Consider the following 27,184-nt stretch of genomic DNA (forward strand, 5'->3'; position numbering starts at 1 on the left):
GAGAGAGAGAGAGAGAGAGAGAGAGAGAGAGAGAGAGAGAGAGAGAGAGAGAGAGAGAGAGAGAATGGTGTATGTTTTGAGATACAGAAGGAAATGATTCAACATAATTTACCAAATTTACCTAGTCTCAACTCTGAAAATATCTCACTGCTAGTTAATATCTTATGTATCCACTAAATTTCAAAGGAAAATTTCTTAAACACTTCCTAGCAACAGTTTACCCAAACTGTTTAACACTTCATTGAAACTTAGAATTGAAAAAATGATCTAGAAGAGGCTCCTTCTGTTTTTAATTCCAGATACATAGTGCTTAGATACAAACTTCACAGTTATTAGTAAAGCCTAGTCCACTGAAATTGTTATGACACTCTACAATTCTTTTAAATAAAACTTGCTGTAAAATAAATTTTCTTCTATATTTTTTAGAATGCTCAAAGACTAAAAAAAATTTCTGATCACTGTTAAAACTTCTCTTGAGAAAGATACAACATTAGAGTAACATCAGACTAGGTAGGAGTAAAATGATAGAGTCTTTAGGTTCTGAGCTTATTTTAGAATAAAATGTCACTGAAATCTGGGATCATCAATAAAGTAACTCAGACTAGATGATTTCAAAGAGCTCATCTAGATAATACTGATACCAGTAAGTACACCTTTTTTACTGACAGTTACGACATCCTTATGCTACTAACATAATATAGTACTGAGGATGAAGCATTACAAAAGCTAGGAATACTCACTTAAGCAAATATGGCTTGAAATACAGGTTAATGATCACGCATCCCTTGTGGCACAGGGTAAAGTTTCAGTGCTATCAAGCTATCTCCAGCCACTGTAGCATGAATGGGACCCCTGACCAGGGAGCTGACCCACATGTCACAGAAGACCTCTCCTGTCTCACCCACTCCCCTCAGCAGTGTATTTCAGTAGATCCATGTATTCTCCTCATTCTGTTTTTGGTAAATCTTTTCAAACTCCCTGCACCTCTAGCATATGCCTCAATTATTGTATGCATTTTTAAAAAGGAAGAAGAAAGAAACCTTTAAAAAAAAAGAAATATGAGTTAAATATCATGAGCCTTTATTTTCCTGTCTAAAAAGCATGGAACTGGGCCCTCCCTGGTTTTGCAATGGGTTAAAGTGCAGCTCTATGAGGCAATCAGCAGCCACTGCAGCATGAGTTCAGAGAGACAGAGAGGTGACCCACAAGGCACAGAAGACCCACCCACTGCTCCCCTCAGCAGTGCACTTCAGTCGATCTGCCTGTTCTGCTCCCCACTCTTTCTCCCCACTCTTTCTATCTCACACACGCCCACACACACCTCTGGCCTACATCCCAGTTCTTACATGCATAAATAAATATTTTTTTTTTTAAAAAGGATGTTATATGCTACAAATAAAGTTCTGAAAAGTTGTAAGAAAAAAGACAACTAACTCTACCAACTCTAAAACAGAGAGGGAATTCTCTGAACAGTAATTTCTTGACTCCCAATGTCTGTGACATCCACTTCCCCACTCTGTATTTATGTGTCAGAAGACAGTGTTATGTTATGGCATACTGGAATCCTGAGAACTATTAAGTCAGGAGAGGTTCAAATGAAGCACCTTTGAAACCACTTTCCTAGTGAATAATAAATGAATGAGATTTAGTTATAAGTGTAAATATTTTTGTTTTAATGTACATATTGAGTATATAAAAAACAATTCTAATTATACCACCACCAAATTCACACAAATGGTATTATAACACTAGCATGTCAATTTTCTCACTTTATGAAGTCCAAGGAGAATTCAAGTGAAAATATGGATTTTTTGTAGAAGAGAATTAATTTATAAAGGAAATCAAAAAGAGAAACAAGAAATTCCTCTAAAGTTTAGTAATAAGTGGGCCACTTAGTATAAATGTGATATACTGAAAAGCTACCTATCTTCAGAAACCACAATACTGAGAAGTGTACTGATACCTAAGTTAGTTCATATTGAAAGAGAATCACTACAAGAATGTGAGATATCTAAATAAAAACATAGTGTTAATATGCTGGGGAAATGTATTCTTTGTATAAGATAGAAAAAGGAACTTAACACTAAAAGATGCATACAGATAAGCAAGTAATTGAGTGGGTGGGGGAATACCTATATTAATCTACAGCTGAAAAGAATTCAAAGATAATATTACTAGTAAAAATCCATAAAATGCTGTGAAACAGAATTCGGGTTTCTTAAAAGAGCCTGACTGAGACGGTACATATGTAAAAAAACTGGATGGAGATGTAAGCTGGTATTGTGGTATTGTGATGATTTAACCACAAATGCCTTCCCTATTTAAATATTCCAATCAGTACTGTTAGTACACGTACCTCGCAGAATTCTTTCCTCATGGCAACGAAGAAAGTCCCAGATTCTAACAGTGCCGTCATCAGAGCATGTAGCAAATTTATTATCCGTGGGTGAGAAACTGTTACATGAAGACACACAGCAGGGGAAAGAAGTCAGCATTTAACAGATTATCTGCGCTTCTCAGACAGGGAAAAATAAAAACACTGTGCTGCGTTATAAACAGGAGAGGGAAGTATCCAACAGTGAAGATGCCGTTAAAGAGAATGTTGTCAGCTAACCAATGTATCTCATCAAAAGAAGAATTCAACAGTAACTGCTTCTTAATTTTCAGTCATTAATATTCAGAAAACTTTATCAGTGTATTAATGGTACTAATGCTACCCATGCTCCCGCAGTATATTATATCCTACTGCACCAAGAAAAACGATGAAGTGCAGAATCTAAATGAATTCTATTTCTGCAATATTCCTGCCAGAGTTTCTTAAATCACATAGGAATACTGCTAAAAAAAAAAAAAAAATCAGTGTCAGCTTCTGCCTCAAATACTTATTAATAAGCTGGAAAAATAAAAATCAAGAAGACTATTTAAAGACTGTTGTCTTTAATATATATCTACACATGTTTCTCGTTTAAAAAGTTCTAGGGAAAACTTCCACATCATCTTCCTGGCAAGCTATTCCATGAATGTTGCACCTTTTGAGGAAAACTTTAACACAGGGACACTCAGATTTGTGTTTAAAGCCAAAGAATCTGCTACACAGGAGAAAGCCATTTTTCCTTTCCATAGTTTAAGACTGTAAAATTTCTTAACTTACTCTTAACAACTTTTGAATCCTCATAACTATGAAAGGACCAACTGTGAAAACTCAATGTACGGGGCAAAACACTAAGGCAGAGTCTCAGCAGAAGCATGTTTGTCCATGTTAAGATTCTGAAAACAGAAACAATGACTGCAGTGGAAGATGTTTCTATGAAGTTGAAAACCTCCTCTCATGCATGGGTGGCACAACCATAAAGAATGCTGCTTAGCTTTATTCTGAGGCTGCAGCAGTTCTTCCGGCTTGTTTTTGAAACTTTTTCTCGAGGTTTACTATACATATCTCACTGATATGTAAAAATATACAAGTCACTGAAAATATTTTTTAAACTCCACTCATACATTTGGTGTAACTGATGTTATCAACAGTGAATCAAGTCCTAGAATCTTCTTGACAATGGTGTGCTTACAGTTTCAAATCTTGAAGAACCCATTCATTAATCCATTAATGTTTGCCACATCCAGGGTTATTTGTGAGAGTTTTTAGTCCTACTATACTTTCCTTTTGAAGTCGTGGCATAACCAAGCCAACCAGGTCTTCACTTAAGCCTTTTTTCTCGTATTTTGTGTGAACTCTGAAGATGTTTTCTGTAGGCTTTAGATTTTATTCAGTTGTATAATTAAAGACTGAATTCTTTATTTGGAATGAAATATTCGTGTCTTACACAGTAGGTTATAAAAAGGAATACGTATACATATTATTAACCATAAATGAAAAGAGAAAACCAGTGCAAAATGCGGCAGACAATACATCTCTAACATATTGCAAAGGCTGATACCAAGACAACACTACTTCAGAAAGGTGCCAGCAAAATGGTGAATGTGTGAAAACAAAGAAAAATATTGTGTTTATAGGGTGCAGAAAGTTTCCCAGAATCTGACAGAGCCCATGCATCTCTGCACCCAGAATACACTTAGAGAATAATTTAACCATGACAATAGGGACTACAGAAAATGGTATATTGTGTATAAACCTGGCCTCTCTAATCGCCTCCTTATGTGCCTGGAACATCTTGACGTTGTTCATGTTCGACTGCCAATATTTCACATATCCTCCGTGATCTGCTGTCAACATCCACATGTCATTATGTGACCAAGTCATGGCCCGCACTGGGCTATCGTGAGCCTGGGAAACCAGAAAACATTTATATATGTTATATAAAAGAATGCATGATAGAAGGCTTTTACAGGAGCATGTATTAACTCACAACAATAATTTGTCCAATTACAAGGTTAAAATGTCAACAGTGTATATATCTCTTATCACCTGACCACTATTACCTGTAATATTGTTTCAAAATTGAAAGTGAGTCCATTCCACAAGGTAAACTCCCCACTAGAAGCTCCAGTGACCAACCTTCTTCCTTCTGGAGTCCACTAGGTTAGGAAAAAAAAGAGAGGTTATACAAAATAACAAACAAGTCCTCACCATCAACATTAACTATTCTTTAAAAACTTAAAAGGTATTAAAAATATCCAATAATTGATGTTAAGTACTGACTTTCACTTAAGCATAGCTCAATTTATAAGCAAGAACTTACACTAATACAGTGCTGGAAAGTAACAGGTTAGCTCAAGTAAGGAAAGTAAAAATTCTGAATGCATTTATAAGTATCTGGCTAAATTATACACACCTATCCACACTAAAGAGCATTTCAAAACAAAATATGCAAAGACCTCAATTTCCCAGGACACATGGTAAGCTAACATAGATAGTTACCAAAAAAACTCAGACAAAAGGAAGGATTTAGTTTATTACAACTGCCAGTGGACCAACTTGGGCAGAAATAATTGTATAACTCTAAGTACAAACTGAAGGACATCAAAGCTATCAAAATTTTCCTGATAACTTAAAAGTTATCAGGAAAATGTACTTTACTAGAAGGAGAAAAAAGAAACTATTTTAATCACTTCCATTCACAGTTAACAAGCAGTGATCTAATATCAAAAAAATATGATAATGATTACTAACACAAATCCAGTATTTTGCTACAATTCGCATGCAAAGGAAATGTGTGACATAACCTGATCAACTGAAAACAATGTTCTTTTTTTTAGTTTCTATAATAGATTACATGCTCCTTAGAAGATGTAAATATACACAAAATGTCAATACAATGATCCTATTTCTATAAAAAAAGGTATGTCACAGAGTTGAAAAATATATATATGAATTAAATTAAATTAAGCTAACATACATAAGAAGTACATTAAATTAAGATTTTTTTGGCATAGTACACAGATATACATATGTGATAAACCGGCTTTTTATTGATTACCAACTGATCATGATTTTGATAATTATAAATAAAATTCTCCTGCTCTCCTGGTGTCTATTTCTGCTATGACCTACTACTCATTTTGCTTATCTACCATAATACAATATTTGCCTTACTGTTCTTCCCCCATTTTTCTTTTGTTTCAGATCTTAATTGCTCAATAAATTTACTGAATTAGTAAATATGTCTCTAGAACTGAGATATTATCATGCAATCAGTGCATTCTTATTTAGAAAATTATGCTATTGTCTATGGAAATATGAATGACTATAGAAAAAGATGGGTAAACTTTTTATTGCAAAGCCATTCAAATTTTATCTTAAAAATTTCAGTGAAAATGGAGACTTCCTGATGGAGGAAAGGGTAAAGTCTCAGAACTATGAAGCTACCATAGCAATTAGAGCATGAGTTCAATCCCCTGGCCAGGGAGCTAACCCACATGGCACAGCAGACCTCTCCTGTCTTGCCTGCTGCTCCCCTCTGCAGTACATTTCAGTCAATCTGCCTGTTCTGTTCCCCACTCTGTATCTAGTGCTTCTCACACACACAACCCAATCTCTGGCCTGTATCCTAGTTCTTGTATACATAAGTAAGTAAATCTTTAAAAACAATTTTTCAGTGAAAATGTATTATGTACCTACTTTATATCTTCATGGAGCTGACAATTAGTTTACCTTGAGATGCTGCTTTCTAAAGAGTAGTAAGGGCAAGTCTGACACTGCTAGAGAGTATATGCACGGCCACAAATCTATTGCAATTAAAGAAAAACAATCCAAAACTTGTCCTTGTGGGTATATAGCAAATAAATGATTATTACAAAATAAAATTATTGGCAATACATAAATTTATCACATATATTTAAAATGTTATTCTTTGCCCCACTAAATATATTTATATTTACAGACAACTCAGGATTAATATTTCCAAAAACTATTCAATATAATACTTACCCTAACAACAAATACTGGACACTTCACTTTATTTGTTGATGTCCGAACAAATTTTGTTGTTACTGCATTCATAGGATTATTCAACATACCTATAGGTGGAACCAGCTATCACAAAAAAGGGAGACAGAGAAAATTGGATGTTAAGAGCTCATTTACTCAGGATACAGCAAGGTAATTATTTCAATATTTAAAGACAAACTAAAGACTTTAAAAAAACCATTACAGATTATAATTAGGCTATATTAATGAAGAAAAACAAGTAAAATGCCCATTTATAACTAAACAAACAATAAATCAAGTATCAGATTTTCCCAATCAGTTCTTAAAGTTAATACAATTGCACATGTTCACAATGAGTCAAATTTTAAATTAATTTTCCTATTCACAGACTTTAGGGCAGACTTTGTTGCTCATTGCTTTAAGCTCCAGAACAAAAGTTCATGCAACATTAAAACTTTCACTGAGATATATAAAACTCATGTTTTATAACACTGTACTATTATTACCCCTTTAGGAATGTTTTAATAACATAAATGTAAAAGACAAGTCCATGTTTGAACTTAAGATCACATATTTATAGATTCAAATGTCTAACCATGTAAGTTTTGTAAAACTAGTATGCCATATTTTGTACTTACATCATTATAATAACCTGCATCGGGCTGAATTGCTCGCATATCTCTCTGGTCTCTTTGCCATATTCTATTCTGTCAAAATAAATAAATTTAGTAAGCATTACATGGTCAATTTGAAACTAAGCCAATCATTAACAAAATGTAAGCTATTATTAAATTGAGGGGGGGATGTTTTCATTATGTTCTAAAACATGAAGAGTAGGTATTTTAAAGAGAGTTCCTTTCTTAATTCTCTTGAAATTGCCAGAATGTCCCTCCTCTCTTTATTCACATTATGTCCAAATAATCATGCAAGATGCTGCTGACCCCAACACATTCTCAATGGTCATACCCTAATAAAAGGACAAAGGATAGAAATAGGAGACATACCCAATTCTTTCACTCTTAGCATGATTCTTGTATTGTCTTAGGTTTCTTAAGTCCTTTAAAATTCTAGTCTAGTTTTCCAACTGAAATACCCAGGAAAACTTAAGTCTGTCTTTACCTCTAAAGAAATTTTCTACTCATATATGCCTGTAGCACACTAACAACTATGCCCAATATGCAAAATGTCTGTAATAAGTCTCATAATAAAAAGTAGGCAAATTTTTAACAACAGAGCAGACCAAAGCCAATTAAAGTAATAGGGATCAGTAATGAAAAGTAAATCACAGAGGTTAATTCCTAAGTTAAGACATATAAAGAAGGCCCTCCCTGGTGGCGCAGTGGGTTAAAGCACAGCACTGAGAATCTGAAGCCGCTTCCGCATGAGTTCGATTCCCGCCTGCCCCGGAGGAGACCACATGGCGTGGCAGACCTCTCCTGACCCGCCCGCTGCTCCCCTCAGCAGTGTACTTCGTCGATCTGCCTGTTCTGTTCCCCACTCTGTCTCTGGTGAGGCCTCTCACTGCCCCTGAGCCTCTGGCCTGTACCCCAATTCTGTATGCACAAATAAATAAAAATCTTTAAAAATAATAAAAATAAAAATTAAAAAAAAAAAAGACATATAAAGAACTCAAAGGGGGGGAAAAAAACTGACAGGCAAACATCTATTCTCCTCTGAGTTGATTATACCCTGGAGGGCTTTAGTAGATGCTCTATCATCAAGTTGTGTCCTTTACCAATGGGGCGGGGGCGGGGGGAGGCCTCAGAAAGTCTATGCTCTATTGTACATCAGGTTAAAGCACAGCACTAAGAAGCTAAAGCCACTTCAGCATGAGTTCGATCCCACCACAGCACAGAGGTGAACCACATGGCGTGGCAGACCTCTCCTGACCCGCCTGCTGCTCCCCTCAACAGTATACTTCATTGATCTGCCTGTTCTGCTCCCCACTCTGTCTCTGTTGAATCCTCTCACTGCCCCTACACCTCTGGCCTGTACCCCAGTTCTGTATATATAAATAAATCCTTTTTTAAAAAATTCCTATGTTAACAGTCTCTGAGCATTTAGCATACACTATGGGTTTATTAACAAGTGTTTTAAGGCTGGCCAAGAACTCTTATGAGATTTGCTGTCAACCTTTAAAACAAAGCCTACTTCTAAAATGGAGTATAGGTTTAATAACTGAGATGATTCATGAATAGAACAAAGTACTTGTTAATAGAATCTGAAAATACACATTATCCTACTAATTCAAGAAACACAGATAAACTTATTAGCCTGCATTTAAAATTTTTTAAAAACCAAAGGTCACTTACCTCCAAATACTTAATTACAGAAGGATTATAGTCTATGGTTTTTCGGTTTACTGCTTTTCTCATTCGCTTTCCATCAAAAGTAAGCTGTTGCATTGCTTGTTGCTGCGCAAAATCAGGTCGCTTATAAAACAGTTGTCGAGGTGCCTGGTGTTGGAACCTTGGCATATGGAAAAAACGAGGAGGAGAACCAATTTCTGTAGCCATGATGGTGTTTTCGTTCTAGGACATTAGGGTAGGGAAAAAGTACTTTCACTACAAATATCAGCATTGTCAACGGTTGCATGAAAAATTTTAAATGACACTTTCTATATTTATCTTCCTTTTGCATTGTTGCTAGCTGTTAGTCAACCTATCTATAAAGACTATTAAAATTAATGGCTAGTTACAAAGTTGGAAAAGTCAATTCACAGAATAAGTACTGTGTAAGCATTTGTTGAAGTTCAGACTAAGGAAACCTACAATTTGTAACAATTTAGGATATGTGCTTAGTGGTGGGGGTGGCCAGCTGGAGAAGAAGGGCTATGGAGAAAGATATTCGCCATCTTCAAAATGAATGAGGTCAAATCATTCTAAGACCCCATTTTATATAATAATCACTAAGAATTTTAAAACCTTGCTTTTATTGTTTTAAATCTCCTATAAACAACTGTAGAAAGAAGAATAAACTACCTTACTTCATATGAAAGCTGGAAGTATTATCTAATTTCAGACTCAAAGTAACTACCACAGAAGCAACATTAACCTAACATCTGAACAACAAAACCATTACAGGCTTATAATTTTTCAATCAATGCTGTACAATTATATTTATATTCCATTAATACAAATTTGTGAAACACACTTTAAGTATTTTAGAATATATAACATGCACTAAGTATTTAACTCATTAAGGTTAGTGAAAAAAATCTATTCACTAGGCTGTCCCATGAATCCAACTAAGTTTCAGTATCTAAAATTTTTTTAAATAATCTAATAGTTTATTTTTACATCATTTTCTGCATTTTTCTGTCTCAGTTGTAATCCCTATGGGCTTCCCATCACCAAATCACCCATGGGCTCTCACCATAGTTCAGTACATTTCCCTCCCCCAACTGCTTCTGATCCCATTCCCCACTCCACCCCCACAAAACGTCTCTGGTATATAGCTGTTCATCATTACTAGTATTTTCTCGCCTGGTCCATTATACTCCCGCTATGAGTGAAACCATCTGATATTTTTCCTTTTCTTTCTGGCTTATTTCACTAAGCATCATCTTTTCCATCCATGTTGCTGCAAAAGACATGTGTTTATTGGTTGCTGAGTAATATTCCATTGTGTATATGTACCACATCTTTTTAATCCAGTCATCTACTCTTGGGCCTTTGGGTTGTTTCCCATGTCTTTCCAATTGTAAATAAAGCAGCAATAAACACGGGGGTTCAGGAGTCTTTTTGAATCGGTGATTTTGTGTCTTTTGGGTAGATACTTAGGAGTGGGATTGCTAGGTCATATGGAAGCTCCATTTTTAGCAGTTTGAGAAACAGCCAAAGTTTTCCATAGTGTTTGTACTAGTTTGCATTCCCACCAGCAGTGCAGGAGAGTTCCTTTTTCTCCACATCCTCACCAACATTTGTTGTTGCTAGTTGTTTTAAGAACAGCCATCTAAAATTTTAACTAATGCCTACAATTCATACGTGTAGACCAATAGTTCTAAAGGAATCCTGCTTTGAAAAATATATTTTAATATTACTATTTTTTCACTTTACAATCATCAAATTTCTGGTATTAGACTAAAACAATCCTAATATTCTAGTTTCTAATGCTAATATCAAATGAAACAAAGACATAGATAAACATATGCTTTATGAAATTAGGTACTGATACATGATATAACATGCAATCTCAAAAACATGTAAGTAAAGGAGTCAGACACAATCCCATATTATATGATTTCACTGGTACAAAAAATCCAGAACAGACTAACATAAAGACCTAGGATGTAGCTTTATGACATGCAGGGGCAGGGGAAGAGAGGAATGAAACTTCTGTTGGAGGTGATTAAATGTTCTGGAAATAGAGATAGTACACTGAGAATGTACTAAGTGGTACTGAATGAATCACCTGATTCTCCCTTAAAAGATCCCTTCAGTAGTGATAAAGTAACTTTTTCTCTGGGGCCCTCCCTGGTGGTGCAACAAGTTAAAGTACAGCACTACAAAGCTATCCAGAGCCACTGCAACATGAGTTCAATCCCCAACGAGCAAGGTGACACACATGGCGTGGCAGATCTCTCCTGACCTTCCCCACTGCTCCCCTCATTGGTGTCTTTCAGTCAATCTGTCTCTTCTGCTCCCCACTCTGTCTCTGGTAAGTCCTCTCAACCCCTGCACTTCTGGCTTATACCTCAGTCATTTTATACATAAATATAAATCTTTAAAAAAAATAAAAAGAACAACTTTTTGTCTGATTGAAGATAGCAGAAAATCAGTGACCTGGATAGAAAAAACCATCAATCAAGTCATTAAAAGTGTCCTTCAGGGCCCTCCCTGGTGGCGCAGTGGGTTAAAGCACAGCACTGAGAATCTAAAGCCACTTCTGCATGAATTCAGTTCCCACCTGCCCTGGGAGTGACCACATGGAGTGGCAGACCTCTCCTGACCCGCCCGCTGCTCCCCTCAGCAGTGTACTTCGTCAGTAGGCCTGTTCTGCTCCCCACTCTGTCTCTGGTGAAGCCTCTCACCGCCCTTGAGCCTCTGACCTGTATCCAAGTTCTGTATGCACAAATAAATAAATCTTTAAAAAAAAAAAGTGTCCTTCAGGTTTCACTCAGAAAATTATTTCAAGGAGGGAAATAACTGTAGAGATATAACCAAAAACAAAAATAAAGGGTTTTGTTTCATAAAAATTATTACTGTGATTTTCTATTCTACAGTAACTGAATGCCAATCTCAACTTTGTTTCTAAAGTATATTCATCTCTCTCTCTAAAGTATTTTCAGATATCACTTGATATTTGGGGTGGAATGTGAGGGAGGAACATAGAGGGGTTAGCAAAGAAGGGGGCAGACAAGAGAGAGAAAGTGAGATAAGAAAAAGAAGTAATCTGTATATAGTTATTAAGTACATACTAACAACAGACTGCAATGGATAAAAATTCACCTGCAACACTACAGTTATCATGTTTTTCTAACACAAAAACCTCCAAGTTTTAAAAAAATCAGAACAATTTTATCAAGTGCACACATTATACAGCATATCATGCTGCTTCAGTGTCACTTCAAAGTTCATAGATTGTATAATTAGTGGTATCTGACACCATTTCTACTTTTGGAATTACAGACACCTAGATTCACAGGTGTTTGCAGCACAACTCTCAACTATTCTCTCAAGCAACTCAGGTTCTCTACATCTGTTTTCTCAACCTGTACAATGTGGCAGGTTACTAAAGATAAAAAGACTCCTTTTGTTCAAAGATATGATCTGCATAACATATATAACTTTAGCCAATCTAGTAACTAGTCCTTTGCAAACTAGAAGAGCCAGGCTTACTTCCCTCATGTGTCTGTGAGTCCCTAACCACCATAATATTCCTTATCCTATTAGAAAGTAACTTAAGACTATAGTCCTGTGATTTATAGTTGATAAGTAGACCTATAAAATCTTTCCTAAAGAGATAACTACAAATTTCACATCGTAGAACTGCACTAAACAGTAACTCATTTTATTAAACCTTAACATATAAAGTAATAAAAACTATGCACAAGTGCTGACAAAGCCTCAAAAAGTGAAGCAGGAATAGTAGTACAATAAACAGAAAAGAATTTATGAGAGAAGACTTAAATTAGAAATTATATAGAAATATTTATTAATATTGGATAATGAGAGGTATGATACCACCAAAATCACAGAGGCAGTTACTAATGATAGCTATGAATACCAGCACACTGATGGATTTTTGAAAATCACTCTGACCTGGGGAAGAATAACAAAAAAAGCAATTCATTTCAAAAACTAACCAGTAGGCACTGCTTTTCTCTAGTGTGCTCCCTCTCTCTCTCTCTCTCTCTCTCTCTCTCTCTCTCTCTCTCTCTCTCTCTCTCTCTCATACACACACATACACACAGTCTGCTCTCAAGAGAATGGCAGTTAATTAGACTTTGAGGGCATTAAGCTAAGCGAAATAAGGCACTAGGAAAAAGACAAAAATAGTATGACCTCACTTATACTGTATGTGAATCTTAAAAAAGTAAGTTCACAAATACAGATGGGGAACAGATGGGGATTGCCAGAGGTGGCAGGATGGGTCAAAAGGTATAAACATAGCTGCAAAATAAATAAGGTATGGGAATGTAATATACAGCATGGCAATTATTATACCAAATATTTGAAAACTCATGTTCTTAAAACTCAGAATCCTTAAAGTTCTCATCACAAGGGGAAAAAATTTTGTAACTGCATGGTGATAGATGTTAACTAGAATTACTGCGGTGATCACTTCCCAATATATACAAATACCAAATGATTGTTGCATACCTGAAAACTAATATAATGTTAGATGTCAGTTATACCTCCAACAAATTAACATGACAGATCTAGTAATTTGTAAAAAAAAAAAAAAAAATTCATGATGAGATAGTTAAAAGCAAGCATCTGAAAACCACTGCCATAAATTTGTTGATAACTAATCTTCACATTAAAGATCAAATGTAAGTATTCTCAGTGTAGGAGTTTTCGAGCTTGTATGGCTTTCTGCCATACAATTAACTGCATAATTAATTTTAACTTGAGGTAAGCAGGTTCCACTGTATACTTTGTTATAAAGTTACTGAAACATTTTAGTGAATACTGCACTGCGAGTGAATATTGCACTGGAGTGAATATTGCACTGCGAGTGAATATTGCACTGTGCCAGTTTAATGCATATTACCTGATATTGTATTTGTTAATAGTTTTCTGTGCCATTTCAAAAGTTAACTTTAATATATAATGGGCATATGACCACAAATCTGCCTTCTGCTTACCTTTTAGAAAGCCAGTTTAATGCATATTACCTGATATTGTACTTGTTAATAGTATTCTGTGCCATTTCAAAAGTTAACTTTAATATATAATGGGCATATGACCACAAATCTGCCTTCTGCTTACCTTTAGAAATTAACTCAGTATTTCAAAAATGGCTCCATACTGAACTGAAAATGTTTATCCTCCATTTACTTAGAGCAATGCAATTACGCAGAGTACTGTGGAGAGAGTAGGAAACTTTGGAATTGTAAGAACTGTCTTTTTCTATGACAGATGTTTAAATGATGAAAGTAATATCTAAAGACTGCTTTGAGAGCCTAATAAAAATAACAAGTCTATGCCAAACACTATGCTAAATATTTATATAAATGTATGATTCAATATGGAATGGATTGGCTTGACTGTGAGTCCTCACCCATGTGCTTAAAATAGACTTAAAATGAAACCCAATTTCAGGTACACACAAAAGGTTAATAAAGGTTTTATTTACAAAAGGGGGAAATGGTGATCTCCCTGGTAATGCAACAGGTTAAAAGCATAGCACTATGAAGCTACCGCAGCCACTACAGCTTGAGTTCGATCTCCCATCAGGGAGGTGACCCACATGATGTGGCAGACCTCTCCTGACCTGTCTGCTGCTCCCATCAGCAATGTTTTTCAGTCAATCTGCCTATTCTGTTCCCATTCTGTCTCTGGTGAATCCTCTCACTGCCCCTGCACCTCTGGCCTGTATCCCAGTTCTGTATGCATAAAAACAAAAAAAACAAAGGAAATATGAAAGGAATTAACTAGGGGGAAGAGAGGGAGCGATATATGGTCAATATACCAGTTCTGCTGAGCTACGACCCCAACAGCACACTGAAATCTGGCAAAAAACCAAGCACACACACCCTCCCACCCCACCCCTATGCCCACAGGTCTGCTTATCTATCAAGTCTGGCTGCTTAACTCCACCTTCAGTTCCCAGCAATTGTCCCTCAGGTGGTGATGACATCATGGTATTTACAGTCCTTGATGTCTTGGATCTCTTTAGTATGGGGTGGGGGTCCATTAAAACCTGTTTGTAGAGTTTGTTGATGCCATCCTTTCTCCCCAACAATAATAAACCTATAAAAGACATATTATTTGTCCCACTTTAAAAATAAAAAAACAGTAAGGGTGGACAGGAGAGGCAGAAATATGACTCTGGGATAAAGACACCTGTACCATCAACCACATTCAAGTGAGATAGTGGTTATTAGGTACAGTTCTTTTTGCTATCATTAGCATAGAGAGCAAAAAGGTTTTCTTTTTACATTGTTTTATAAACTAAATAACACCAATTTGTCAGCTATTTAAACCAATAAAAACTGAGCAAACAAAGTCTCATTCTATTGGTGAACCACCTTTGCAAAAGTAGGCAAAAAAAAAACGAGCTACACTTCCCAGATAAGTAAGCAGCTGTTAAGTTGCATCCCAGATTCCTTATGAACTGATGCCAGCAGTTCCCAAAGCCAGGCTTTTAAGGGCTCTCTTCATATGGATTTAAAGGCATGGAATTTAAAATGCACAGCAGAAATTTAATATGACTGTTTTCAAGAAAATATATTTTCCATCATTTGTCATTCTTTTTAACTAATATTTTATATGCTTTTGTTTTAAAAGTAGTTTTATATTCCAAGAAAACATGAGCAGAAATTACTTTCCACCCATCCATTCAAGCAGCCTATTCCCCAACCCAACATTAGATAGGTATTATCTGTTAAAATCCATGAACTAATACTGATGAAACATTATTTCCAAAGATCATAATTTTACATGAATAAATAGTTGGTGAAATGTGGGCCTCCTGTTGGTATTTGTTGCGAGTGATAAAAAGTTGAGTTCTGAGCAAAAATTAGAGTTCTGGAAACTTTTTATCTGTACTATGAGATTGAGTTTCCTTGTGATGTTTAGTTTTTACAGTGTGATAAACATGAAACCTGGGAACACAAACAAAAAAAATCTCTGCTGTGCATTTTGTATTCCATACCTTTAAATCCGAATTAAAACATGTTACTGGTTTTTTCTGACCAAAAATATTCAGAATAGGCTTTTATTTAGCAATGTCCACTTAGGATCCAATCATATCTTTTTCATTACTTGAGCACGCAGATCTTCTTAGTGTTCAACAATGTTTTGTTTTGTTTTGTTTTGTTTTTGAATGTAGCAGGGTTTACTGACATATTCACCTTCTGAAAGACACACTTGTTCCCTTCTGTAAAAGGGTGGTCCCCTGGAATAGGTGAGGCTTCAGGTTTCCTGCTCCAGCCACAGGAGGGTGGAGCCAAGCAGAGTGGAGAAAAAGCTGGAGAAGAAACTGGGGAGGGAAGGCAGACAGACAGACAAGTAACAAGAAACCTGAAGGGTGTCTGTGGAGTAGTGAAACATGTGAAGAAGCTGCATTTGCTTTTTGGTCCTGGACTGATTTAAAATAACTGTGGGAGTTTAATAATGGCAGCATATATCTTGATTTTGTTCTTTTCCTTTCAGATTTGACTGGCTGTCTCTGACCCTTTTCTATGAAGGACCTGAAGTGAATGCTTCAGGCTGGTGGCAGGCTTGTGGCCTGAGACGCCCTACTTTGAACCCAACCCTATTTGTCTGGGCATTAACCCACAGTGTAACTTTGCTTGATTTAGATACTATATTCTTACCCATTCTTCCCCTTTTCTGAATTGCACAATAATTGTCTTAAACATCCTTCCCATTAAAGGTCTGACACACTAGAGTATGTTTTGTTTAATGCAACAGATGGCAATACCTATTTAGAGCAGGCAGGGCTAAGGTCTCTCTCCCTGTCCTGTAACACTTCCAAATTTTGGCAATTATGAATAAAGATACTATATACATCCATGTGCAGTTTTTTTATGCATACACTGTTTTCAAATTATTTGGGAAACAAAAGAGGATAACTGCTGGATCATATAGCAAAAAATAAACTGTTTTGTAAAAAACTAACAAACGTTTCTGGTGAAAACTGGCAATAAAGAGTTCTGATTGCTCTACATCTTCATCAATATTTGATAATGAGTGTTTTTTATTCTACAAAGTTTAAGAGGTCTGTAGTGATTAGAATCTCATAGTTTCAATTTGCAAATCCCTAATGATGGTTGATGGTGGGCATCCATCCATGTGCTTATATGACATTGCTCGATCTTCTTTGGTGAGGTGTCTGCTCAAACCTTTTGCCCATTTTTAATTCCAGTATTACTTTTCTTTTTTTTTTTCTTTTCTTATTAAGTTTTTAAGAGTGAAGTATGGTGACCTGAGATAAGCAGCATGGGGATCTTAATAACAACCTTTTGCTCCGTTCCTGGCTTGCAACTTAGTCCCTGGTATGACTCTTGCTTCGTGTTAGATCATGTACCACCATGAGACAGAATGGACCTAAAAGGTCCCATGACTACTGACCCTTATTTTACTCACTCCTTGGTAACAACTATACAACTCACCTCTTAGTATATAGCCACCTTTAAGTTCACCTTTCAGTGTACACTTCTATGTCTGGACAAATGCAAATAATCATGTAACCCCCATAATCATGATACAGAACAGTTCCCTCATCCCCATATATTCTTTCATACTGACCCTATTGACCCCTATACTCCTAGTCACTGGCATCTAAAAATCCATTTCCTATCACTATACCTTTTGTCTTTTCCAGAATGTCATATAAATACATTTTTTTGCCTTTTGAGTTTGGCATCCTTTACTTAGTGTATCATCCATGTTGTTGAAAGTATTAATAGTTTTTAAAATTGTTGAATTCTATAGGGGTAACACAGTTTATTCACTTATCAGTTCAGGGGCATCTGCATTGCTTACAGTTCTTAGCACTCTGAACAAAACTGCAATAAACACTCATTTCCTTAGATAAATACCTAAAATTGAAACTGGTAGGTCACTAAAGTTTGTTTTTAACTTTATCAGATATTGCCCAACTCTTTTTTTCCCCAAACTCCTTTTTCCCCCAAGTTGCTATACCATTTTGCATTCCAAACAGCAATATATGAGATGTTCCAGGTACTCTAGATTCTCACTAATATAAAACTTGGTATTATCAGCAAGAGGGAGGAAAGGATGCCAGTTTGGCTGCTTAGTCATTCTAATAGGAGAATAGCATTTTCTCACTGTGCTTTTAATTTGCATTTTCACTACTGAAGTATTATATCTTGTAAGGTGCTTATTTGCCTGCCACCCACAGATCTTCTCTAGCAGTTTCTGTTCAAATCTTCCACCTGTTTTTCTTTTCTTTTTAAATTATTATCTTACTGTTGAGTTTTGATGCTTTTTCTTGCACTTTACATATAAAACCCTTCATCAAATATGTGACCTACAAACATTTTCTCCAACTGTATTGTTACCAGTAACATTTTCACAATTTGTGTTCTTTACCATTTCTTAATTTTTAGAAAGTTTATCATTCATTATCTACAAAAACAAAAATGTTACTGGGACTTTGACCTGGATGAAACACCCAAACAAAAATTACATCTTAACAACACTGCGTCTTGAAAACCACAGAAGGCCACTGTCTATTTCTTAGGTCTTCTTTGATCAGCTTTTTGTAGCATTCAACATATTGCTGTACACATTTTATTAGATTTATATCTATATTTGTGGTGCTATTTAAATGACACATTTTTAAATTTACATTTCCACCTGTTTGATGCTAGCAAATAATAATTTGTATGCATTGTCCAACCTTCCTAAACTTACCTATTTGACAAATTTTTGTATAGATTCACACAATCATGCCATCTACAAATGGGGTGATTTTATTTTCCCCTTTGTATTCTAAAAGCTCTTTCATATGTTTTTCTTGTCTAGAGCAATCTTAGTGAAGACATCATTCAGTCTTTCACTATTAGTACCATTAAATATGACATTAGCTACAGGTTTTTTATGATATCCTTTTAGATGTCTTTTATCAAGCTAAAGAAGCTTCTACTTCTAGTTTGTAAGCGTTTTTATCATGAAAAGTATGGTGAGTTTTGTCAAATGTTTATTCTCATCTACAGAGATGATATGTGGTTTTTCTTTGTATTGATACAGTTAATTACTGACTTTCAAATGTTGAATAGCCTTACATTCCCAGAATAAATCCTATTTGGTCACAATATATGGTCTTTTTTTATATGTTGTTGGATCTCAATTATTATTTGGCAGTGGCTTTTGCATCTATATGAGGGATACTGGTGTAGTTTTAATGTCTTTTTTTTTTAAGATTTATTTATTTATTCATATAGAGCTGGGGTACAGGCCAGAGATTCAGAGGGTGAGAGGATTCACCAGAGACAGAGGGGATCAGAACAGGCAGGTCAGGAGAGGTCTGACTGGCCATGTGGAGCTCCTCGGGGCAGGAGGGAATTGAACTCACGCAAACTCATGCGGAAGTGGCTTAAGCTTCTTAGTGCTGCGCTTTAACCAGCTGCGCCACCAGAGAGGGCCCTTCTTTTAATATCTTTATCTGGTCATAATAAAGCCTAATATAGTGAGTTGGGAAACATTCACTATTTCCTGAAAGATAATGTGTAGTATCAGTATTACTTCCTTATTAACTCTAGGATAGTATTCACCTAGTGAAACCAACTGGACCTCAAGTTTCTGTCATTGGAAGTTTTTTTAAACTACTGATTTAGTTTCTTTAAAAGACAGGGCTATTTGAGTTACTTGAGTGAATTTCAACAGTTTGTATCTTTCAAGAAGTTGTCAAATTTGGGAATATAGAATTTTCCTTTATCATGTTAACATCTGTAAGATCTGTAGAAATTTCCTTTCATTCCTAATATTGTTAACTTGGGCTTCTCCCTCTTTCTCCTCTCCCCACCTCTCTCCAAACAGTATGTCATTTTTTCAAGTAAAAACTACATTTCATGGAAAAAAAAAAAACATAATTACAGAACTTTCATCAAGAGAACTGCAATAATTCTCTAAACAGAAGTGCCTTACCCGCACTCCCCATTTCATCACACACTATGTATTATTCTGTTCAGACGGTCAAACTACAAACTAGCAAAAGCTGAGAGGATTTATTTCCTCACAGTTCTGGAAACTGAAAATGTGAGTTGAGGTCAGAGTGCCAGGATAGTCAGGTTCTGGGAGAAGCTCTCTTCCAGGTTTACAGATAGCCGTCCTCTTGCTCTTTTCACATACAGCATAGAGAAAGGGAGAAGAGTTCTCAATTCTCTTCTTACAAGAGCCACCTTTATGATGTCATCTAAATATACCCATCTCCCAAAATCCCGTCACAATGGGAATTCGGGTTTCAGTATAAGAACTTCAGTACAAGAAAATTATAGCACACTGTATTTAAAAAAAAAAAACTCAAGGATTGATGTTTAATTATTTTTACTTCTTTATAACAATGACATTCTCAAGTGAAATTGATTTTTAGGTTACTACGAATTCTAGTACAATTTAGTGCTACTAAAAAGCTTGTTTTTTATACCATTAAGTACAAATGTCAACACAAAACAGCTTAATAACTATTATCTCAGAATTATTATGACAATAGTTCTGATCTCACTTTGAAAACTCATTGCTACCTTAAAGGTAAATTTAAATAACTATACAGAAGCTTTCACAAACTGCAAAGTACATTAGCACTTTAAGGTACTATTACAAATTCCTAACAAGAGAGACAAATTCCTAACAAGAGATATAACCAAGACAAAAACTTGGTCAATTCCTAAACTTGGCAATTCAGTGGTTAAATGATCAAATTATGTTCTAAATACTATGAACCTTAAAAGGAAACACCTGAAGAACCCATGCAATGACAGCAAAAGCAGGAGCCAAAGTTTTGCAAGTACACCTACCATGGCTAGACTTAACCAGCTGCAGGACATGTCCTATGAGGAGCTTAAGCAGCAGTTACAGTGCCCAGCAACAACAGCCACTAAGTCCATGCCTGCCAGAACTCTCTGCTAAGGCATGCCCCTAAAGCCAAGGAGGCAGCCCCTCCATGGAGACTAGATCATCCTGCCTGTGGTGGTGGGTGTCTACAACAGTAAGATTCAATTAGGTGGAGACCAAGTTGGAGATGATCACCTACTACCCAGGCAAGTTCTCTTATCACACCTGCAGATCCATCAAACCCTGCCCCTCCACTTTAACCCCCTCAAATAGCTTAAAGAACCTGTAAGGGGTCAGCATTAAAAGGGTCTCATTAAAAACAAAGGGGAGGATGTTTGAGTAATATGAAGTTCTAGGGGATCTAAAAAAGGAAAATAAACTACCTTGATTGTGACCCCCAAAAAAAAAAAAAGGTACTAAACAGAGCCAGACAGTGGTATGTTGTAAACTCTCATCTGGCAGGCATACATCACCTACAGATATATACAAGATGAGAATTTTTAATGCCAGAGGCTCCAATAAATTCAATCTCTAAAATAAGTCAATCCTGTCAGACAGACAAAATTGTTTTCTTCTTTGTTTCTTTAAGGATTTATTTATTTTCTGCATCCAAGAGCTGGAGTGTAGGCCAGAGGTACAGTGGATAAGAGGATTCACCAGAAACAGAGTAGGGGGCAGAACAAGCAGAATGACTGAAATACACTGCTAAGGGGAGCAGTGACGACAGAGAAGAGGTCTTCTGAGCCATGTGATCAGCTCCCTGACCAGGGGTTGAAGTCATGCTGCAGTGGCTGCAGATAGCTTCAGAGTGCTGGCCTGACCACTGGGCGCCACAAGGGAGGCCCCCAGAATTATTTTCTTAATTCACAAAAACTAGACAATTTAGTCTCTTAAAAGTTATCCTCTCCGTTTATAGAAGATACAGGGGAAGCAAGTTAAAATCATGACGTATACAAAACCTACACTGTAAGTCAACATTCCAGAAGATAACTCACTTAGAAACATCAAAAAGTTAATGACAAGAGGGAAAATAATTCCAAGAGGATGAGAGTAAAAAGACATAACCAACCTGGATAGAATTCTGTTTTTCTTTAAAGTTTGTGCAATAAAAGTATTAAACATATCAGTTCTACTATATAAACACAATAATGACTGCATAGGTACATTATGTTTAAAAGGATATTAACATTAATAACTTGTTATTTTCTTGTGTGCTATTGTAGCTATTTAAAAAAAACTGTTTTATCCCCCAGAGATGATGAACATCACAATTTTAAGGTGTCTGAGTTTTTCAAGGAATTCAGGGTCCTCCCTGTGTCACAAGGGTTAAAGCACTAAGAAGCTGTTTGCTACCACTGCAGCACATGTTCAACTCCCTGCCAGGGAGGACCCAAATGTCCCACAGACCTCTTCTGTCCCACAGACCTCTTCTGTCCCACCTGCTGCTCCCCTCAGCAGAGGATTTCTGCCTGTTCTGCTCCCAGTGCCTCTCATGAATCCTCTCTCCACCACAGCACCACACCACTAACTAGCCTGTACTCTTGTATGCATAAATAAATAAATCTTTTTTTTAAAAGTCAGGAGAAAATAACAAAATTAGTAAGTGAATTACATGTTGTATATAATTTAGTTTCTCTCTATAGAGACTTAGAAGGTACCAGAAGATTCTGTTCCAACTCAGTGCCACATTATCATGGACAATGACGATCACTACATTAACTGTGACCACTACATTAACTGTGACCACTACATTATATAAACTTTAATGCCCATTTATATTTTGCATTATTTTTAAACAACTGTGAAAAAAGAATACACAGTAATGACAAAATATCTGGGGAAAGCAAAGACAAGAGGGGCGAGGAAATACATCATTAAACTATGTGCAACTGTGAATTACTAGAATTCAGCTTGCAATGATCTCAACTGATGGTGATCAACATTCAGTGGTGGGTTTGTGAGCTTATTTACAGTTGCTGAGGCGAGAAACTATACCTGAAAGCTCTAAGTATAGTATACCTATATGACCTCAATAAAAAGAATTTTTCGGTCTTTTTTTTTTAATAAAATAATAGTTTATTTTTACATTGCTTTGTGCCTTTTTTCATCTCAGTTGTAATCCCCATGGGCTTCCCATCACCAAATCACCCATGTACCATCACCATAGTCCAATGCACTTCCCTCCCCCATTTTTGATCCCATTCCCCACTCCACCCTCACAAAATATCTCTGGTATATGGTTGTTCATTATTTTTGTTATTTTCTCGCCTGGTGAAACCATCCGGTATTTTTCTTTCTCTTTCTGGCTTATCTCACTAAGCATGATCTTTTCCAGGCCCATCCATGTTGCTGCAAAAGGCATGTGTTTATTGGTTGCTGAGTAATATTCCATTGTGTATATGTACCACATCTTTTTTAATTTTACAAAAGTTTATTTTTACATCATTTTGTACATTTTTTTTTCCATCTCAATTCTAATCCCCGCGGGTTTCCCATCACCAAGTCACCCGTGTGCCATCACCATAATTTCATGCATTTCCCTCCCCACCCCCCCATTTTTTATCCCATTCCCCACTCCACCCTCACAAAATATCTCTGGTATATGGTTGTTCATTATTTTTGTTATTTTCTCGCCTGGTGAAACCATCCGGTATTTTTCTTTCTCTTTCTGGCTTATCTCACTAAGCATGATCTTTTCCAGGCCCATCCAACTTGCTGCAAAAGACATGTGTTTCTCTTTTTTGGTTGCTGAGTAATATTCCATTGCATATATGTACCACATCTTTTTTATCCAGTCATCTACTTATGGGCATTTGGGCTGCTTCCATGTTTTTCCAATTGTAAATAAAGCAGCAATAAACATGGGGGTGCAGGTGTCTTTTTGAATCGGTGTTTTTGTGTCTTTTGGGTAGATACTTAGGAGTGGGATTGCTGGGTCATATGGAAACTCCATTTTTAGTAGTTTGAGAAACTGCCAAACAGTTTTCCATGGTGTTTGTACTAGTTTGCATTCCCAGCAGCAGTGCAGGAGAGTTCCTTTTTCTCCACATATTTGCCAACATTTGTGGTTGCTAGTTGTTTTAAGATGTGCCATTCTCATTGGGATGAGGTGGTATCTCATTGTGGTTTTAATTTGCATCTCCCTTATTACGAGTGATGTTAAACATTTTTTCATAGGCTTGTTGGCCATCTGCATTTCCCCTTTGGAGAAGTGTCTTTTTAGCTCTTCTGCCCATTTTTTGATTGGGGTTGTTTATTTTTGTTGAGTTTCATCAGTTCTTTGTATATCTTTGTGATCAATTCTTTATCGCTAGTTTTGTGTGAGAAAATTTTTCCCCAGTCAGTGGGAGAAGACATCCCAATTTTATCTTAATTCAGTGCTTTGTTGTCTGTTAATTTTTTATATGATCTTCACAATTTTTTGGCTTTTGTGCACAAACAGTTCTTTAAGAATAACTGTAATTATTTCACACTGATTTTTCCACTTACCATATTGGATCATTTGCAATTTCTACTTAGAATGTTTTTTCATAATATGTAAAATACACCATGCACATATGCAGAGCCCTGTCCAGCAACTAGTACTGTTGCTTACTAATTTTTCTTTGGTGACCAATTCTCTATGGTGGCCTGTACTATCATTTGAACTGAGAATTTTTTCATAAGGCATTTTTTTTACAAGAATTCTGTTACAGTTTGGAATTTATAAAGATACTTTAGATATTATAGCCATTTTTAATAACAGTTTAAAATTTGAGTTTTTTTTTAAAAACTGGGGTAATTTAGTCCAATGAAAGTACAAAATGGGCCCTCCGTAGTGGCATAACAGGTTAACAGCACAGTACTACAAAGTGATTTGCAGCCACTGCAGCAGGAATTTGATTCCCAGTTAGGGAGGTGACCCACATGATGTGGCAGACCTCTCCTGAACCACCCACTGCTTCCCCTCAACAGTGCATTTTAGTCAATCTGCGTGTTTTGCTCCCCACTTTGTCTCTGGTGAACCCTCTTTTTTTCTTTAAGATTTATTTACATATACAGAACTGGGGTATAGGCCAGAGGTGCAGGGCAGGGGTGGTGAGAGGATTCACCAGACACAAAGTGGGGAGCAGAAAAGGCAGACTGATGAAGTTCACTGCTGAGGATAGCAGCAGGCGGGTCAGGAGAGGTCTGCTGCACCATGTGGATCACCTCCGGGGCAGGGATCGAACTCATGCTGAAGTGGCTTTAGCTTCTCAGTGCTGTACTTTAACCCGCTGTACCATCAAGGAAGGCCCTTTTACCTCTATGCCCCTCACCTGCACCCCAGTTCTTGTATGCATAAATAAATAAATAATAATAATAAAGCATAAGGTATGGAAATCTATTATTTGGGCTTTTCAGGGAGTAGAAAAAGTTTTACACTAACAGGTTTTTATAAAGTTCCTGTGAAAAGAAATATTCAGAGAGAGTTAAGTGGGGGTATACACCCTGACTTTCTATGGTGATGATTCCTTTGACCAGGCCATGAGTGTCATATCACAGTGCTGCCATTTGATATATTTCTTATACATTTGGAGAGCGCCACAAAAAAAAACACAAAGTAAACAACTCAGGTGCTTACTGAGTTGAATTCACAGCTGGTTATTAGAAGATGGAAGAGAAATGTTGAAACAAGGAGTACAGTTCTGGGCTGGACAGGGAAACAGGACAGATAGTCCAGAGGTGCTGGTGATATAGTAATGCTTTTGTTCTCCTATAGCACAGTACAGCTCTTATCAAAGAATCAGGATCTGGTGGTATGTAGTCAATTCTGCACAATTGAAAAGTATTGAAATGTGTTTTCCCATCTTCGTAAACTGGCTTAAAGTTTGTTCTACCTTTGTGCTCCATTGATTCTCTTTGCTGTGTTGTTAGGCATTGCCTTGCACCATTTAGCACTTTCTGTAGGCCTCTTTTACAGTTTGCTCACTTATCACAACAAAAGCAGTCTCCTTGCCAGCCTGGCAGTCTTACCTTTGAGTTGCTTCCATTACCCTTAAAATCACTATGAATGTCATTGAACAGTGTACATCATAATCATTCTGTGCTTTACAAATATTAAGTATTGAGTGGATATTAATGATTTTTAATTTTGCCTCCTTCATTTTTTTTTAATTCTTTAAAAAAAAAAAGATTTATTTATATATACAGAACTGGGATGCAGAGGAGCAGGGGCAAAAGTGAGAAGATTCACCAGAGACAGATTGGAGAGCAGAACAGGAAGATCGACAAAGTACACTGCTGAGGGGAACAGAGGGAGAGATAGAGGTCTGCTGAGCCATGTGGATCACCTTCGGAGTGAGGACTGAACTGGCACTGAAGCTGCTGGCTCACTTGCAGTGCTGCACTTTAACCTGCTGCACCACCAAGAAGAGCCCTGTCTCCCTCATTTTAAAGTTGGTAGAAATAGAGACTCAGAGGTATCAAACATTTCTCCAATGTAGGGAAGTTCCAGAATCTTAGTCTGGGAACTTCCCTTGCTCATAGTTCTTTCCATTCTACTGCAAAGCCCTGTCCAGGGACTTGGGGGTTCTGTGGAGGAGTTAAGAATAGTATTACAGTGTTATAACTTTGGTGTATATCTTAAACTTACTTCTCAGGTGTGTCTTGTGGAAGAGGTTCTTGTAGTTGAAAGAGATTTAGAAAGGGAGCATCTTTGCATTATCTATCCAATTTTACATTCCCTTGTGCATAGTAAGTTCCGACAAATCTAGCTGATTCTTGTGTTTCATGGCAGTGTATAAAGTTGCCACAAACACCAAAATAGCAAATACTGAACTAGTGCTCCTAGGGGAGATAAGGTTTATATTGTTGCATACTTCTGGTGATATTTACATTAGTGACTCAAAACATAATCTTGTTTTGTGTGTTTCTGTTTAAAGATACCTCTAATCTGTACTTTTGATCCATTAACATTGAACTCATGACCATTAGCACTAGTTATGTAGCACATTCCTGAACCAATTTATCTAACCATACTTTCTCCATAAGACATATCACAGTCTTCTTGTGTTTAAGAACACTAGATTGCAAAAAGAACTCTTGTTTATAGTACTAGAGCAGAAATAAGAAGATGGGAGTGTCACTTGGTTTGAACTCAGCTGGGAAGTTGAGCTCTGGATTATTCTAATTTTTGGTGCTCTGCACCTATCAACAAAGCACTGGTAGATATTGATGGTGGGGCTATAGATTTTAGTAAGTAGAGAATTTGCAAAAGGAGAAATATGCAAATGAGGCAGATCTACTTTAGTTTGAACACAGATATATAAACAGTTTTTCCTATTAAGCCTCCTTTTTCTTTTTGGTTACTTCAGGTATAAAGAATATGCTTTCTAATTCAAACTCCAAACAACTAAATGTGTACTGAATTGTTTTTACTTCCTAGTTATACAGGAGGGGTTAATTTGACAAAAGACCTAAATATGGATTTATTCCCAAAAAGCACCATACAAAAAAGCATGAAAAAACAATGTACTTAGGGATGGAAGCAAAACCAGCTAACAAAATGGATAAAATAGTCATCCTTATTAATGATCAAGAAAAAGTGAGTTTTGATTTATTATATCTAAAATATCAAAAACAGTTTGAC

The 27,184-nt window shown here is 36.4% G+C and overlaps 1 protein-coding gene across 2 annotated transcripts in view; it reads right to left on the bottom strand.

Annotated features, from left to right (window-relative positions):
• WDR33 (WD repeat domain 33) overlaps positions 1-27,184 on the bottom strand; it is a 104,582-nt gene that overhangs the window by 54,548 nt on the left and 22,850 nt on the right. For both annotated transcript variants that reach the window (XM_012734186.1, XM_004694882.2), the window contains exons 2-7: positions 8,695-8,913; positions 7,021-7,089; positions 6,383-6,487; positions 4,435-4,530; positions 4,128-4,279; positions 2,357-2,454 (exon numbers count right to left, since the gene is read on the bottom strand). In XM_012734186.1, coding sequence (XP_012589640.1) covers positions 2,357-2,454; positions 4,128-4,279; positions 4,435-4,530; positions 6,383-6,487; positions 7,021-7,089; positions 8,695-8,898 — 724 coding nt within the window. In that variant the 5' untranslated portion in view covers positions 8,899-8,913. The remainder of the gene's footprint in view (positions 1-2,356; positions 2,455-4,127; positions 4,280-4,434; positions 4,531-6,382; positions 6,488-7,020; positions 7,090-8,694; positions 8,914-27,184) is intronic.

The sequence above is a fragment of the Condylura cristata genome, unplaced genomic scaffold (genome assembly GCF_000260355.1).
Source record: "Condylura cristata isolate star-nosed mole 26May11 unplaced genomic scaffold, ConCri1.0 scaffold00049, whole genome shotgun sequence".
Lineage (NCBI taxonomy): Eukaryota > Metazoa > Chordata > Mammalia > Eulipotyphla > Talpidae > Condylura > Condylura cristata.